Source organism: Penicillium odoratum (assembly GCF_028828045.1).
Source record: "Penicillium odoratum strain IBT 22623 chromosome Unknown utg000006l_segment0_segment0, whole genome shotgun sequence".
Lineage (NCBI taxonomy): Eukaryota > Fungi > Ascomycota > Eurotiomycetes > Eurotiales > Aspergillaceae > Penicillium > Penicillium odoratum.
The window spans coordinates 4,740,993-4,757,672 of record NW_026643148.1 but is presented as its reverse complement, the minus strand read 5'-3'; the positions used below and the strand labels follow the sequence as shown (position 1 = coordinate 4,757,672).

Genomic DNA, 16,680 nt, shown 5'->3' with positions numbered 1-16,680 from the left:
TGGTTTGCGGGCTGTTGTGGGGAAGAATCCACAGCCTTGGAAAGGCAATGAGAACGTAAAAGGGAATGTGGGAAATCATCTCGGATTTTTCTTTTGTCATAATAGTTTCAAGACACAATATCGACTGACGAGAGTAAAAGAGACAATCGATATGGTGTGTATTGAGTCTTGCTCGGTCAACCACAGTACTGATCTATCGCAGACAATCCAAGCCAACCACGGTGCTTCCATCGAGGATATCATCGCGATCGGACCCGAGTCTGAAGGTGTGCATAGATGGCGTGAGAGATGTGGAATCAAAACGGACGAGCAGATTCGTTTAGTGAAACTGGCACATATGCGCTATCAACACCCTGATCTCGACGAAATTACTGTTTTTCTTGAAGGTAAGCTAGATTGTTCAATTTGATTTAAATCTCCCATTAATTTATAGACAGACTTTGGAATGACCATTGCAAAGAAAAGCGATGAAGAAGTTTGGTATCGGGGATATGGAGTGGACCCCTATGTCTACTACGCGAAGAAAGGACCGAAAAAGTTTCTGGGTGGCGCCTTTGAAGTTGAGTCGTATCAGGACTTGGTGAAGTGAGTAATAAGAGAGAAACATAAACTTTGAATACAATGTTGATCATTCATAGGGCAACCATGCTACCAACAGCAAGCAAGATTCAAGAGTTGACAGATGCTCCGGGTGGAGGCCAGATGGTGACCTTGACCGATCCTGAAGGATTTCCGATAAACTTGTTCTATGGACAGATACCTGCAACTCCTGGTGTATATCCTAAGAAGCTCGAGATAAACTTTGAGACTGAGAAGCCAAGAGTCCGCAAGTTCCAGCGGTTCCAGCCCGGTCCGGCGGCAGTTCACAAGGTGCGCTATGTCCGTCTTTATGCACGCTCTCCGTACTGATAGTTCTAGCTTGGTCACTATGGCGTCTGCACCACAAAGTTCGAAGACCTGGTTGGATTCTATACAAAGAACTTCAACATAGTCCCCACAGACTTCCTCTATGTCGAGGTGGATGGAGCCAAAAGAAACGTCGCTCTATTTGCGCATATCGACCGCGGCGACAAGCACGTTGACCACCATTCATTCTTCATGAGCTCTAACCCAACATCACACGTGCACCACTGCTCGTTCGAGGTCCATGACTTCGATACACAGAAGCTCGGCCACCAATGGCTCGCACAAAAGAACTACAAGTCTGTCTGGGGTGTTGGCCGCCATATTCTTGGAAGTCAAATTTTCGATTACTGGTGGGATACCACGGGAAATATGATTGAACATTACGCCGATGGAGATTTGGTGAATGACCAAACTCCGATAGGTTATGGCCCTGCTGGCGATGAGTCTTTGGCGGTTTGGGGGCCCGAGGTGCCATCTTGGTTCTTGAAGTGATGCACTTACGTATAGCATATATTAAGCAATTGAGATTTTCCAACGAAAATATCCCTTTCGGACATGTAACAGGAAACTTACCTAGATAGTTTTGTACTAGCACTCGCTCTGGATTTTGTTAATCCATACATGAATATATTACGCATAGTTTTCCCGACCTGTTATTTTCCAGGAGTTAAACCATGCTCAACCTCAACCTTATATACAACAGGCCGCGAAGAATATATCATGACTCAACGGCAAATAAAATATGCAACAGGGATTTTAAAATGTGCGGTAGGGCGAAATCGCGGGACAGAGACAAAACACATTACAAGGCATTTCGTGTGACAGCTTGGGCGCAGGCCTACATCTTAGCAAAACTTTCTTTCAACACGACCTAGTCCTTCATACCATGCTATTATATCGAACTATGCAGGAGGGATAGTAAATTCATTCATGTCTATTTAAAGAATTTTATAACCCAGAAATCTACCGAGCTTCATAGCGGACCTTGTTAATGAGAGTACCGATCTGATCGATCTTCACAGAGATCTCATCACCGTCCTTGAGAACGACTCTCGGCTCCCGGAAGTATCCAATTCCAGCGGGCGTTCCTGTCAAAAACAGTGTCCCTGCCTCAAGTGTGGTACCCTGAGAGAGATAGGAGATCTGCTTCTTTATGTTGAAGATCATATCCTTAGAATTTCCATCCTGGACAGTAGCCCCGTTGTGAATGGCTTTGATTGACAGGCCTTGGGGATCTTTGATCGCGGAGGGTGCCACAAGGACTGGACCTATTAATGCGACTCATATTAGCAACTGAGCATGTCAATCATCATGTTATCCTTACCGATGGGACAGCTTCCATCGAGACCCTTGGAGAATGACCATTGTGCTGTAATCATCTGCATGGTGCGGGCAGAGACATCGTTGGATGCCGTATAGCCCAGGACATAGTCTAGAGCTTCATCTTCTGGAATATCCCTGCCAGACTTTCCAATGACCAGGCAGAGCTCAGCTTCGTAATCACTGGTTCCATCCTGTGCACACTTCGGGATGTTGATTGTGGCGGGGTAGGGGCCAGCGAGGGCAGTGCGGGGCTTGGTGAAAAGAATTGGGGCTTTGGGGAGGGGCAGGTTGGCTTCCTGTGCGTGGTCCATGTAGTTAAGACCCAGGCAACGGATGTAGCTACACTGCTCAGGTGTAACAGGCGCAAGCAGCTGTGATAATCTCAGGTCAGTACATGAGAAGGATGACTGGAAAACGATGCCAGAACACGTACCTGCTTCACATGCATGACTTCCTCAGTCACACGGCCATCAAATATAGTACCATCAATGACCTTGACAGGAATCTCCACTCCGTCGACACTATCACGTCCAACATCGCGAGTCGTGTCGACTAATTGACCGAGGTGGACCTGACTGTCCTCGACGGCGACGAAACGAACAAGATGGGTCCAGGAAGGCATTTTAGAGGATATGAAAGCTCAATAGCTCGATTGAAAACAGAATTGTAAGGAAACTAGTACTTGAAATATGACTTTCGGATTAGAGGTCATCAATGGAACTGGGGGCGTGTGGGTCGTGGGGATGCGGGACATGTGGGACCTACGGAAATACGGAGAGGGGAGAACCGGCAGCTGAGTAATTCTGAACATACACGTAGACCCATTGAGTTGTGGTGGAGGGACTAAAGGAAAACAGAGAAGGCGAGATGGTGAGACTAGGCAACGGTGATCCATTGCCCATATTGAGGTCTCATTTGTGGGACCTTGTTCTCTCAATCATGGAAACTGGATTCACCCCCCGCTATTTCTGTAAGAGATTCCATAAGCAGCGGAACCGTTCCGATGCTACCGGAATGTATTCCATCACTAAACTCAGGATTCCATCGAAATGGTCAGGTGTTGCAGTCACTGTGAGAGTTTCGACAACACTTAACTTTCACTTTTAGGTCAGAAAACAACCGCTACTTCAAAGTCAATTCTTGATGGTATATTTCATTTAGCTCAGTAATTCTACTAGTAGATTTGCGTGAGGGGAGATAAAAAGGAATGGCGAGCGATGCGAGTACATGACAGTTATTGAAGCCTGGGTTCTCAGGCAGTAACTTCTGTTGCCTGATGATTCGGGCTTTCAATGATCAGCTAGGTCCTTTATCCGAATTGGGACTAGCTAGTGTTCCAATCCTTTTTGGTCATTCACACCCGCAAAGTTTCCTTTCCAGTAAGACTGACTGGCTCATTTCACGTATGCCTACATTTTTGTATCGGCTGCTTCGCCTGCATCTTTCTTTCGCCTCTCGATGTTCTGCGTCAATAGGGAAATGGAGTGATCTTTGTTTTGCTAGGACTCAGGAGTGGCAGGGACATTCCAATATTTGTAAATTGATATGGGCCGGATCCGATTTCGGCGAGTCAACGCGTTCTGTTTTCAGCCAATCATGATCGCCCAGTCAGTAACAAGCTGCCTAAGGGGCATTTAAATTAATGTCTTGGCGAAGTATCCTTACGGGTGTATCTTCAGCGCGTTAAGAGAAAAACAAAGCACTATATTCAGTCTGTGTGGTGATATTGTGCTGGTAAGTACTAGTCAAAACCTCAATTGAGCAATTCCGCACGAGATCAGAACCGAGGTTCGAAATCATACTCCACGCTCCACAAAGTGGGCCTACTGTAGTCAGTTAACTACACAGTTACATAGCCCAGATTTCGGACTCGCGGAATAACCTTCCGCTCCTAGCTTGTTTGACAAAACTAAAACAAGGTACATCAAACAAGGTACATCAACCATTCCATGGGGTAGATCTGGAAGACGATCAATCTTAGAAGTAGATAATATACCCCCAGTACAGATATCACCTTGTTGGAGATCAGTACTTCAAGCTTCTAAGGTTTTTCAAAACGCCATCGCGATGTTGCCTATGTGTCGGGCTCGGGTTCGGGTCCGTATTCAGGGTAATTCTCGGAAATTTTACAACAGTAGGGACGGCAGAGCCCGGATCTGGCGCTAAGAACAACGCTAATTCCTGAATTAATCGCGCGTTGACACATTCAAATGATCAGATGGTTTCACAGAAATTGTTAATTGCAGGCGCTAATTCATTCAATCCACTGATGAATCAAATAATCAATTTCATTAGATAAATCTCTAGGGCGAAAAGAGAGTACTCCAATACATTTGATTCTTGCGGATAGGTAATATACATGTGACATTTCCAAATCTCTCCGATCTGTACCGCCGACCACCTGCTACTTTGCATGGACCAGGCTTTCAGTACTGCTAGTATGCTGTTCCTCCCTAGGAGGCCGGTGGTCCCAAGTAACCTCCATCTGTGTGGTCATAGTTATGATATTTTTGTTGTTAGTCTCGGTGGGGCTGTAACTTGACTCATCTCCTCCGGCCTCGACGACTGTAATATTCTGATCCTGGGTGCGCCGGGTAAAATTTGACATTTGCTCGAGGTTGTAGCTTCGGGCCCGACCGCTGCGGCCGGTGGAACCGTTGTGGTACCGGCCGCTTCGGGATGAGCCGCCCCACAGTCGTGGGAGAAGTCGCGCAATCAGGGGTTTGAACGAGGGAGCACAGGCGGCCACAAACGCTAGGCCGACCTCGATTGTGGATACGCAGAAGAGGACTGTATGGGTATAGTTCTTGGGGAAATGGCGATCGTACTGGTCAAGGAGGATAACACGAATAATGCCTGCTGCAACGGTTCTACGTCACTTAGCATGGATCCGACTCAAGGGGCCGTGATAACTCACAACAGACCAAATGATAATATTCCGATCAGCATTAACTTCTGGTTCCATTGCATCTGGAGCTCATATACAATCCAGGTAGGCAGTATCAAGGCGAGTACATCAGTGAAGATGGAGACCGAAGCCGTGCCAGTGACGAAGTTGGCAAAGTTCATGCATTTGGCGTCAGGATATGCGGTTGAGTTCCAGTTAGAGGCGATTGGCACACAGTGAAAGACCGTCACAAGGAATGTGGCGACAGCAGCGGTGCCATTGAAGATTAGCAATCCCCAGATGGCCTGGCGCACCAGCTTTTTCTGCCCCGTCAGACGTAGCAGGAAAATGAGGATGGAGGTCTTGACGAGAGCCAGAATAGGGTTATAAATGAGCTCGGTCTATTGTGTTGAAAATATCAGCCGTAGTCCCTGTTTCCAAGCATAAGTAATGAAGATCCCTTCCACTCACCGCATATGCATACTTGTTACCAAGGACGGCCGGATAGTCTTCAGGGATATCCCAGACGTTGTATCCGATGTAGGTGTAAATAATGACTGAGATATGATGAGCCTTCTAGACCAATATCGACGAACGTGTGTGCAGATCCTACCTTTGTAGGATGTATAAGTCTCCGCCCAATACAAGATCTAACGATATGTCAATCGTCCGGACCCACGGTTTGCGTGCTTGGAGAACTCACCAGTGCGATATAGATAACCCAGTCATCTATTCAGTGTTAGATGTGTAAACCTTGGAAGATAATGTCAATCCTAGCAGGATATCAGACTGACCTGCGCCAAAAGACCTTGTTAGGGTCCGGCTGTAAACCCGCAAGGCGACAGCAACGGTTGCAAGGGCTGGAAACCCAAAGATTAGGCCAATAGCCTGCGGCTGTAAGTTGTCACCGGAGCCCATTTCTCTGGCTGCATATCCTAGTTCTCTGTGACAGAGGTTGGATCTTAGTTTATCTTTGTGGACAGAGACCTCAACCAGTAAATATGAGCTCCCTACAGCACTGCCGATTTTGACCCTAATTTACAGGAGGATTTTTTGGCGGCATATTTTGGCTTCTGGTCTAGCTCTGTGACCCTGAAAAGGTTAAGTCAAATTCGGAGAACGCTCGGAATGGTAGTTGTCCTCGATCGGCCGCATCCCCTACGCTAAAATACAGGACCACAGGTGGACCACGAGTGGGAGAAGTCATTGCTATGCTGCTTGAGTAGTGCCAATTTCCAGGCCGTCGGAGCCGACTTGTGGTCTATAGACTAGCGTTGAGAACATTGGACGGAATGTCTCGATAGATAGTACCACAACTGCAAAATATGATTGTTATGACGCGTTGACCGACATGATCCTTTCCAATTGAGATAAAATTCGGGTTATTCAATTTTTCATCCACAATTTCTCATTGGACGCAAAGTCAACTCATGGAAAAGGAAAAGTGAGACATCGTACTTTTGTGACGCATGGTTAATCTAAATCGGCCCGTTAGCGACATCAACTAATGCAGCGCTAAATATGCGGCGGTCGTTTACTCCACCAAACACCATCCAATGTTAGGTAGATTCGGGAGGAGTCGTTAACGACTCCTTTTGACTATTGAGAAATCTGGTCGCTTCTGCCAGAAATTACAATCAGGGGTTGGCATCGCATCGCCGGTGCGGTACCGTGCATGGCGCTAGATTTAAGTAGCGATCCTTCCCATGTGCTTTGCCACGTTTTTGACAGGGGTTGAGAAAGTTCCTTTGATATTTACTCCATACTGCAGAGTCAAGTGTCCTTCCTTCTTTTATTTCTATTTTGTACAATTTTTGTCACCTCTCACAATGAAGTGTGTGAGTGGATTGGCTCTCGTGGCTGGCGTGTCGCTCGCCCAGGCGCTGTCCACTGCATCACTCACGGCAGCACAAAGCGCGGTTACTTCTTCAGGGCTGTTCCCATATGAGTCACTGCAGCTGACCGAGGGTGCACTCAGTGATGTCTCTAAGGCCTTGCAGAACCAGACTGTTGCTGGCATGTTTGATTTTGCCAACACCACCAATTCGAGCACCACCATGGTTAAACGAAGTGCTCAGCACCATTGCAAGCCGATGCCTGGTGATTTGCTGTGGCCAGCAAAGCTTATTTGGGATGTCTTTGATGTGCTTCTCGGCGGCAGCCTGATCAAGACTGTTCCTTTGGCGGCCTACTGCTATCCAGAATGGCCAGAGTACAATGCCACCAAGTGTGCGAGCATTACAGCGGACTGGCTTGACTCAGACTTGCACATGAATGACCCTACATCAATCATGTTGCCGTTGTATGAAGGTCGTACTTGTCTTCCATCGCCGTATAATTATACCTCCACCTGCAAGCAAGGCGCCTACCCTGCGTACGCGGTGAATATCTCCACCGTGGCACAGATCCAGCTGGCAGTCAACTTCGCCCGGAACTTGAACCTGCGTTTGGTGGTGAAGAACACCGGCCATGACTTCAACGGTAAGGCCGCTGGAAAGGGGGCTCTAAGCATCTGGACCCACTACCTCAAGGACAAGGAGTACCTACCAACCTACAGGGCCCCTAATGGCTATGTTGGCCCGGCAATCAAATTTGGCTCTGGTGTCCAAGTTTGGGAAGCGTATGAGTTTGCCAAGAGCGTTGGCCACTCAGTTGTCGGTGGAGAGGCGGTAACCGTTGGTCTGGGTGGTGGCTATACAGCTGGTGGTGGCCACTCTCCCCTATCCAGTTTGTACGGCATGGCAGCCGATCAGGTTCTATCAATGCAAGGTAAGTTGCCTAATATCTCGTTGTATCCCTGCAGGAACTTTTAATTGACCATATCTAGTCGTTCTTGCGGATGGTCGCTTCATCACTGCTAGCTCTACCGAGAACTCGGATGTTTTCTGGATGCTCCGTGGTGGAGGTGGTAGTACCATCGGTGTTGTCACCTCTCTGGTTGTCAAGGCTCTGCCCAAGCTGGAGACCACTACGGTGACGTTTAACTTCACCGTCAGTGATACTCCTGGCCCGGACGCTTTCTGGGCTGCGGTTCGGTCATACCTGGACAACTTCGAAGCCTTTGTTGATGCTGGTACATATGGTTACTACTACATTGGCGCAGACTCAGCTGAAATTGGCACGGCCTATGCTGGTGATACCGACTATTACTTCCGGATGGAATCATTCGTTGCGCCGAACATGACTATCGCAGAGACCAAGGCTCTTATTGCTCCATGGTTCAATGCCCTTAACAACTTGAATGTCACCTACACTCCGTGGTATAACCATGCAGACAACTTGTGCGTTTGCAACCTCCATCTTCCCGAAGTTTCATTTTCACTCCTCAGCTAATCACGGTTTTCAGCCACGATGCTTGGGTGGAGGCTTTTCCACAAGAATATGTCGGAACTGACATCGTCAAGACTGCTTCCCGACTACTCCCCCGTAGCGTCTTCCAAAGCGATGATCTCCGCAACCAGACCTTGACAGCCTATAAGGACGCTGTGGACAAGGTACGTTATCTATCTTTGCATCAGGGCTCCTCACCTGCATTAATCTAATATCTGGCACATTATAGGGTCTCTTCCTTGCCGGTTTCCATATCAGTGGTACCGGTATTGCCGTCGAACCACCAAAGGATAACTCCGTGCTGCCTGCATGGCGTGACACAATGACCCATATCATTGTGGGCTCTGAGTGGAACTTCACCAGCACCTGGGATGTAATTGAGAGTTCCTCGCTCTTCGTGACAGAGTGGATGGATGTACTTCGCCAGATTGCTCCCGACTCCGGCGCCTACATGAGTGAAGCAGATCTCCTGGAGCCAAATCAACAGCAAGCTTTCTACGGTACCAACTACCCACGTCTCTACTCACTAAAGCAGAAGTATGACCCCACTGGTCTTTTTTTCGCTCTTACTGCTGTCGGCGCCGAGGACTGGGAGGTTCAGACTACTGATCCCCTTCCCTATTCGTGGAACAACAACGGGCGACTGTGCCCCAAGTCGTCTTAATTTAGGGCCACCTTTGTATATATATATTTTTGGGGATGATCTAGATTGCAGTATGTACATAAGAGCAGCGGCGATAGGTTGCTGAGGCATGCGGAGGACCTGGCTTTAATGATGCTTCATATACAGCCATAATGGAAGGTCATTGATTGCACGGTTTGTTAAGGACTGAGGTGTAAAATAAATACTGTTACAACGGCTACTGCTATGGTCCGTCAAAATGGTGACGGTACACCAAGGCTCAAAGACTTGAAGATAAAGCAACCTATCCTATTCCCCAAATATCCTCCACCGGTAGAAGCTCTGGGGATGGTCCGCATATCCACCTGATTGTTTTATTGGAATCCGCAAAGTTCCCAGAGACATCAGTTCATGTGGACATGTGGACCCTCCTGTCGGGCAGAAAAAGAAAGGGCCACATCGTAGTAGCCGGAATACAGAAGAAATGATCAGGATCTGTATCCTGGAAGGGATGGATAAGAAAGAGAGAGAGAGAGAGAGAGAGTGTGTGTGTGTGTGTGTGTGTGTGTGTGATAGAGCTAGCTAAGACATGAATGCGCTGGACCAAATGGATGGGGTCGTCTCCATCTCCTCTGTTTGTCGATCCGACTCTGAATGGGCAGAATTCAAAAAATTTGGCTTTTTAATCCCCTCCAAACGCTCTTCATCCAGTCGTGAGAAGATGCCCTCCAAACTTGCGTTGCGAGATTCTCTATGAAGGTCATAGCGAGGCAACTCCCTTTGGGAAGGTTGAGTGGTGAGAAGTCTTTGAGGAAATTTCCTGGTCAATAATGGCCAAACTGAAGGTAGGCAGGCTGCTATGATTATGATCTCGCCTTCCAAAATGGTCCATATACCAAGCTTGACAGAGACCCCTGTAAAAGGTTAGCTTGTGTGGTCTTGGATGTTTCCCCTTGAAGTAAGCATACAAGTTGGGTCTATTTCCGCATTTTCCTGGAAGAAAGTTGTCATGCGCAAAATACTAAACAAAGTTCTCCTTTAAGCAAGGTCAGAGACAAGGTATCCACTGGCAGGGAAGAAAAAAAGACTCACAGACTTCCCAATAGGGATATGCCTGTCAAAGCTAACTTATGCCCTAAGGAAGATTGCAACTTCCAGACATAGGGTAAAGGCATCACCAGGAGGAGGACCTCGGTCATAATGTTTGGAGGGGATACCCATCGATAGAATCTCTGTTGATAAAAGCATGTTCCTGTGATCGAAGTGTCCCACGTGTATGCGATCGGCAAGCAGTGGAAGACTGCGGCAAATAGCACCCCAATCGCGTGACTCAGAACAACTGTTCCAACGATATATGCAAATATTCGAAAGGTGCGAAGGGTAAAGATACGAAGGGTAAAGATACGAAGGTAAAATAGGAGAATTGACAGCTTTTCTGGACTCACGGTAAACGGAAAGTCGAGAATTTCATTTGCGTAACGGCCCTGCAGTGATTGTAAGATTTCTACCTTCCAAGGCGACCAGGAAACTACATACTCTTGCAGTATCACCAGCTTCTGTGGGGTTCGCATCACATATGCAAGATGGTAGCCGACCCCACCCTGCTTCACCACTTTCATTCGCCCATGATTAGTGTTCTGCGCAAATAGAAAGCCGGCTCATGACATACAGTAAACATAGAGAGCAGCCTGCCCTAGACTCGCCAGCTAACATACTCTGTCAGCAATGTGGCAAGGGATAGCCGAATACTGAACTTTACCAACGCAGGAATCATAAGATAGTCATCAGATCCAACGGCCGTCTTGTGCATGTATCTGGTGTAGAAGCGCGCGCAAACGATTGCCCCTTCGAGAATTGCGACCGTGATGGTAACACCTATCAATTGGTCACCACAGTAAGCGACTCCATCGCTTTGCACCATGATCATTGAATGCTTTCTTGAATCAAAAATTTCGGAAATTTCAACCCCGTACCTCTTTGGAATGTTCGATATTTGGGGGCGACCTATATACATTGAGGAGAAATAACTCACGGACCGAAGGATTCAGCCTGTACTATACACATATCACGAGAATACGTATAAATTAAAATGAAATTATCCGGCAGTGACGTACTTGGATTTCGCATTTCCTTCGATTATCACTCGTATGTTTCCGTTGTTTATTGCTTCCAGAGTGGTAGAAATGACCAGCAGTCAGCACAGAGTACGGATGATTCAGTCTCAAATTTCAGTTCAAATGTAATCCTTCGACCCCAGATAGGAGCCTTCTGGAAGAGATGAGCTAGATCACGATCACTTTTCGCCGAGAATAGATTGGAATTTGACATGGTTGGACGTATGATGGCTGATTCATGACGGGAATACGTCCGTAGAGGCACCATCTTAAGGAGCCAAAAAGATAATATCGGCAGCTCCGCTTTTGCACATAGAAGAGGGTATATACACACACCAGCAATAATATTTGTAAAGATGAGTTTCATCTTACTCGATTAAAAAAAAAAATTCAATTCAATTTATTTATTTGAGTAAGATCTGTCTTTCAAACATTACGGGGGGATTGGCCCCCAATTACTAGCTCCTGGCGCCAATAGGCCCTAAGCGGGGAAGATGGAAGATGACTACAATATGTAGGCTGACAGCTTCACATAAAACGTATATGATATTGGGTATAGGGGAGAAAAGAGAGAAGGAGCACAAGGTCTAAAGGATATGCCCCTAAACCTAAACTAAGCTAGTCCTAAACGGGAAGTCAGCACTGCCCGGGTCATATGATATAACCTAGGGACACCGATACTAGCCTATATTAGTATATGGTATATATATACGCGGAGTACTTAGATCGGCAGTGCTATTCGATGGAGAAAAGCTAATAGTTGTTACCAGCCAGCGATTGCGGCTTTTACTGCATACCCGAGGCCAAGTAATAGCTTTAGCATTGACTATGACTTATGCACCTGTTCTATCTAGCATCGAACTATTCATCTTATATGCCTTTCATCTGGACTGATTGATATTGTGGATTTCTCAGACAAAACGTAAGAATGGGTCAAGAACAGGATATCATAGACCAAATTACTACCGTGACTGGGAAAATCAAGTCTCAAAAACTCGATGAAGCCACCCGGCTACAGGCCTTGAGTGCTGCTCAAGTCTTGCTCGAGACCTTGGAGTCACCGTTCGAGAGAATTATCCACGATGTTGTTATGGTGAGTCTAGGCCTCACACTAGCCTGTCGAAAGTGCTGAGAGTCGGCACACACTGTGCAGTGAGAGATGAAGCATAATGGCAATGCTGAGAAACCCGTCTAGAGCACGCCAATATTGGTATCTATTCGAATGGGCGTCAAGCTCGGCGTATTCACTCAGACCAGCCAGAGTCCACCGCATGGAACAACCGTGGAGGAAATCTCGGAACAGTCTGGAGCGAGTCCGATCGTCGTTCGTAAGAGCCCAAATTTCCCCATACAAGATTAATGCTCGCTATCGTGACCCTCATGATGTGGTAAAATTATTACTTACCTTCTCCGGAACCATATACCCATCCACAGTAGCCTCAAGTGGTAAAAGTGGTGAATACTATATCTGCATTTCGAGAGGTATGGAAGAGAGAGAGAGAGAGAGAGAGAGAAAGAGATGAAGCTGGAGCAAACGGAGGGGTCCGCCTGACCCCACGCTCCAGTAGCATGCTTTTAAGTGTTCCATTTCTGTATTCTAAACAGAGCAGTCTGTGTCTCCTATTAAAGAATAGCAGCTCTAATGAGGAGGTCCCTCCAGCAGCAGGAGGAAGTCACACACGTATTGGTGGATTGCCCCACCGACTCCACTGGCTTCTTCTGTGGGGAGTGGCGGACTTGATAAGTAGAGTAGGTATTCTCACCTGCCGACTGCGTTTCTTATTGCTTAATTTCCGGATACAAGATCTTGAGCGAGATATTTTATTTCCAGGCACTTTATAGTGGGTCGAATGGAATATATATCATGGCATTGTTTCCCTGCCCCTCTCACGTATTTAAAGATTTCCCGTCAAATTTCTTTTCAAGTCCTTTTCCCTTTTCGCTTTCAAAGTGTCCAGCCATCAGGTGTGGTTTATGTATCGGTCTAAATAGCGAAACACGGAAAGTCTCACAGATAATCATCGTTACCCAACAACCACTGGACGTGGCGATAGGACACCCGACCTTGATCCTGTGATTGTCGATGGCCTGCCTGGAATGTCTCTGCAAACATCAACCCGCGCTCATAATGCTGGATTCCCATCAGTCCTTGCGGACCATCAAGAGACCCGTACCCTTCTTGGGCATCAAAGATCGACGACCATTGCAGGTCGGGCATATCAATATAGATTGGAGTTGTGGGACGCGTCTGAAATCCGAGCTCCCCATTCCAGGTCATATTTTGGATTGCTATCAGTGTTCCGTTGGTTATAATCAAATAGTCCCAGTCACCATTTGAAACCAGGACCCGATTCGTCGCCTCGATGACTCGGGGAAGCACATGCTCGGTCGGATTCGCAGACTCATCATATTGTTGCTCGGGGCCCGGGTTGGTGCCTACAAACACGCTTTCGGAACTGCAGAGCTCCCACTCGACATTCTCAGGGACATGCAGGGCCCGCTTGACATCCGCGCGGTTGAAGTATGTTGTATGGCTCGGTTCGTAGGTAAGATCTGTGGGCATGCCCAAGACATCCCATAACAGGGGACACATTTGGTTGACGTGTTCGGGATTCCAGCATGGATTTGGATTGTAAGCTTCATTATAAATCATATTGTAAATGTCACACTCGGAGTAGTTCATGTATTTGGGCGGCTGCACTTCAGAAGCCGGATAGGTCAGGTATTTGTCAAAATACTCCAAGTAACCGCATTGCTCATACGTGCTTTCCAGCTGTGCCATGAATGATTGATTGAAGTTGAATAGTTCAGCATGCTGCTGCACAAAGGGGTAAGCTGGGAGTTCCGCTTGGATATAATCCCATTGGCCAATGCATGCATCATACATCAGTGCCCCTATATAATTGGTGAGAATTTGTAACGAAGAGAATCAGGCTTCTTCGAGAGGCGGGATTTCTTGCTCACCACTGATATCGAAGTGCTCTGTATCATTCTTGTCAAGCATGGCAGCAGATATGTAAGGTACATATCGACCTGCATAACTCTCCCCACTCATGAAAATTCGAAAATTCTTGATGTTATACAGCTCTTCAAATTTGTGGAGGAATTCGACGAAGGTGGCGGCGATTTGTTCTTCCGTTGTTGCAGTAGGCGTGCCAGTCGAGAACCCAGTTCCAACTGGTTGGTCGACCCTAGCCAGCGATTCAGATCATGATTATGTGCATTACCAGGATGTGATGACTTACCATAACATATTCGTCAAGTTAACCCATGAATACTGGTTGATAACAGGTTCATAGGTGCCGGGTACCCAAGTAAAACGTCCGTTCTCTTGCAAGAACCCCTGCATTGAACTACATCCTGGCCCGCCACTCAGCCAAATTGTGAGATCGTCGGAGGGTTCTCCGATCTTGGGCTGGAAAATGTAGAACAGAGAAGCATTTTCACGCACAGGGATGGAACCCGAATACATTTCCCCCAGGTCAAAACGGACATGTGGAAGACTCTCCACCAGTTGCGCTGTACGACACGGGATTTTTTAGTAAAATATACAATGACTTCTTGTGTCAGGTGAAACATACACTTTGTCCTGTTGGTCAAGAATCGGTAATCAGATATGTTTCGATGTTCCGATACCGGGGAACGGATGAAATTTGTAGGAGAATCTCGGCCCAGTCGACTTGCTTGTCCATCTCTAATCGACAATGCGATCGCTAGAACTGCCGTGAAAGGTTTCCAGAACATCCTAGGTGCTTCCGTTTGCAAACGAGGTTGCGTCTGTAGGCAATCTAAGGTGATTATCACAATATTCCTGGTGTGGGCAAGTGGCTCGTCTTATACGCAATGAATTCAGCTGGCCTTCCATCTCTACACACTACTTTCCTCAAGGCCCACTACGATAGCAACTGGTATCAGATCCGTGCTAGTGGACACCACCCCTTCGGCAAAAAGAGAAAGATCTAATCTCACGGGATGTGTGTATCCACTTTTGCCGACTCTTTATTGTCCATATGAATCGACAGTCTCTACTTGTGGATCTGGGTGGAAGCAATATGCCAGCAACAACCTCCGGCGAGTCATTAATCATTCGAGGTTTCAAATGTAAGAGAGCTTGAGTTGTAGGCACAGCTTGTCATTTTTCTTTTTTTGTTTCTTTTTCTGCTTTGGTCAGAGTTTGTACTCCGTACTATCCGTGTTGTGGTCCCTGTGGCGTATCATCAATTATATCATTGGTGATATGGGCAGTGGGGAATTTCCGAAATCGTTAGTACTGTATTACTTGATATTCGCACTATCGATTCTCCTTCACCGCATGTATTTTAGCGTGGAAAATCCTTTTCTCGATCGGATCGGGATCTCCCGCTTCATAATTATGAACATAAAACTCTGATCCAGTACGTATACTTGATTGGATCCAAGTTGAATACGTAGTTGAGATCCCAGGACCCAGAAAGAAATAGATCAATATTCTGGATTCTAGCCCTTCTATATGGAAGTGATAGTATATAAAATGTTCTTCCATGGACCATAAGAGTATATGCCTTCAAATGTTCAACTCTGGAGTCTGATATCGAGAATCTGAAGTATTCTTAATCCAAAAGAACGTCTGTGGGCTTGCTAGTGTGCTGTAGATGGCTCTCTATCCTGAGTACCAATGCTAGAGGATCTACAAGAGCCTGCTCGGCCGCTTTGAGTAACTCAGAATTGCGCGTAAGGAGCTACGAGCGATATATCCACAACGGGGCAACTCTCTTCGAGAACAAAGTGCCGGATATGCTGCCACGGTCGGAGCATTCGGTATTCACGCATGGAGATATTGCACCGCGCAATGTGATGGTAGACGAAAAGGGCAATGTTTCTGGAATTTTGGACTGGGAAACAGCGATGTGGTATCCAGACGACTGGGAGCATGCACAGATCATGCGCCCGGCGTTTTGGGGAGATTTGTCGCTATGGATGGAGAAACGCGCTTGGTATGCACCAGAGCTACCAATTGTCGTTGCCGTGTTGCCTGCCCCCGAATATCACTAGCACCTATCTAGACGTCAACAATGGCCCCCTGGCGGAGTTGAACATTGTGGCCATGCTTGGGGTGATGAACGCCTATCTTGACAAGGAAGAGTCATGAAGATTGAATGTATGGACATCTCAAAAACGATGCTGATCAAAGAGAACGATTTATACTCCCATTGAAGAGGTGCGCCAACGCGTACCAGAAATGAGCGATTCCGCTAGCCGGGAAATATGTCTCTTCACCATTCCAATATTGCGACTCCTTTCTGTCTAAGTACCACGATCTGATGAAAAAAAATTGAAGTGATGGGAAGGAATATCTCGGTGGCAAACCGACCCAACTACCCACTCATGATCTTCCATAGCTTTAAGCGTGAGGCCACAAGGCTTATGATCATTTCAGTGCTCTAGTGCCCGGGTTATTGTCGGCCTTGACGTGAATAAATGGTAGATTTAAAGCCACTGGGGGATCTTTGAGGATATCT

At 46.9% G+C, this 16,680-nt stretch overlaps 9 protein-coding genes across 9 annotated transcripts; 5 read left to right on the top strand and 4 right to left on the bottom strand.

Moving 5' to 3' along the window:
* Positions 1 to 151: 151 nt before the first annotated feature.
* On the top strand, positions 152 to 589 carry N7520_010184 (uncharacterized protein; the record flags this gene model as incomplete). Its single annotated transcript, XM_057144118.1, has 3 exons — positions 152 to 154; positions 203 to 386; positions 438 to 589. 3 exons carry the CDS (start codon positions 152 to 154, stop codon positions 587 to 589), a joined length of 339 nt encoding a protein of 112 aa, XP_056993406.1.
* Positions 590 to 645: 56 nt separating this feature from the next.
* Positions 646 to 1,398, top strand: N7520_010183 (uncharacterized protein; the record flags this gene model as incomplete). Its single annotated transcript, XM_057144117.1, has 2 exons — positions 646 to 870; positions 919 to 1,398. 2 exons carry the CDS (start codon positions 646 to 648, stop codon positions 1,396 to 1,398), a joined length of 705 nt encoding a protein of 234 aa, XP_056993405.1.
* A 471-nt stretch (positions 1,399 to 1,869) lies between these two features.
* On the bottom strand, positions 1,870 to 2,851 carry N7520_010182 (fumarylacetoacetate hydrolase family protein; the record flags this gene model as incomplete). The annotated part of the gene is made up of 3 exons (XM_057144116.1): positions 1,870 to 2,174; positions 2,231 to 2,600; positions 2,663 to 2,851. 3 exons carry the CDS (start codon positions 2,849 to 2,851, stop codon positions 1,870 to 1,872), a joined length of 864 nt encoding a protein of 287 aa, XP_056993404.1.
* A 1,782-nt stretch (positions 2,852 to 4,633) lies between these two features.
* Positions 4,634 to 6,034, bottom strand: N7520_010181 (uncharacterized protein; the record flags this gene model as incomplete). Its single annotated transcript, XM_057144115.1, has 6 exons — positions 4,634 to 5,099; positions 5,147 to 5,517; positions 5,588 to 5,673; positions 5,730 to 5,766; positions 5,820 to 5,845; positions 5,911 to 6,034. 6 exons carry the CDS (start codon positions 6,032 to 6,034, stop codon positions 4,634 to 4,636), a joined length of 1,110 nt encoding a protein of 369 aa, XP_056993403.1.
* Positions 6,035 to 6,945: 911 nt separating this feature from the next.
* On the top strand, positions 6,946 to 9,110 carry N7520_010180 (FAD-binding oxidoreductase; the record flags this gene model as incomplete). The annotated part of the gene is made up of 4 exons (XM_057144114.1): positions 6,946 to 7,885; positions 7,944 to 8,397; positions 8,463 to 8,610; positions 8,676 to 9,110. 4 exons carry the CDS (start codon positions 6,946 to 6,948, stop codon positions 9,108 to 9,110), a joined length of 1,977 nt encoding a protein of 658 aa, XP_056993402.1.
* Positions 9,111 to 9,828: 718 nt separating this feature from the next.
* On the bottom strand, positions 9,829 to 10,989 carry N7520_010179 (uncharacterized protein; the record flags this gene model as incomplete). Its single annotated transcript, XM_057144113.1, is given in 4 exon segments — positions 9,829 to 9,982; positions 10,161 to 10,725; positions 10,738 to 10,774; positions 10,828 to 10,989. The coding sequence occupies 4 exon segments, from the start codon at positions 10,987 to 10,989 to the stop codon at positions 9,829 to 9,831; spliced, it is 918 nt and encodes a 305-aa protein (XP_056993401.1).
* Positions 10,990 to 12,110: 1,121 nt separating this feature from the next.
* Positions 12,111 to 12,514, top strand: N7520_010178 (O-methyltransferase family 2; the record flags this gene model as incomplete). The annotated part of the gene is made up of 2 exons (XM_057144112.1): positions 12,111 to 12,275; positions 12,380 to 12,514. The coding sequence occupies 2 exons, from the start codon at positions 12,111 to 12,113 to the stop codon at positions 12,512 to 12,514; spliced, it is 300 nt and encodes a 99-aa protein (XP_056993400.1).
* A 676-nt stretch (positions 12,515 to 13,190) lies between these two features.
* N7520_010177 (Peptidase S10 serine carboxypeptidase) lies at positions 13,191 to 14,874 on the bottom strand (the record flags this gene model as incomplete). The annotated part of the gene is made up of 5 exons (XM_057144111.1): positions 13,191 to 14,077; positions 14,147 to 14,373; positions 14,428 to 14,701; positions 14,764 to 14,771; positions 14,819 to 14,874. 5 exons carry the CDS (start codon positions 14,872 to 14,874, stop codon positions 13,191 to 13,193), a joined length of 1,452 nt encoding a protein of 483 aa, XP_056993399.1.
* Positions 14,875 to 15,955: 1,081 nt separating this feature from the next.
* Positions 15,956 to 16,213, top strand: N7520_010176 (uncharacterized protein; the record flags this gene model as incomplete). Its single annotated transcript, XM_057144110.1, has 1 exon — positions 15,956 to 16,213. One exon carries the CDS (start codon positions 15,956 to 15,958, stop codon positions 16,211 to 16,213), a length of 258 nt encoding a protein of 85 aa, XP_056993398.1.
* Positions 16,214 to 16,680: the final 467 nt, after the last annotated feature.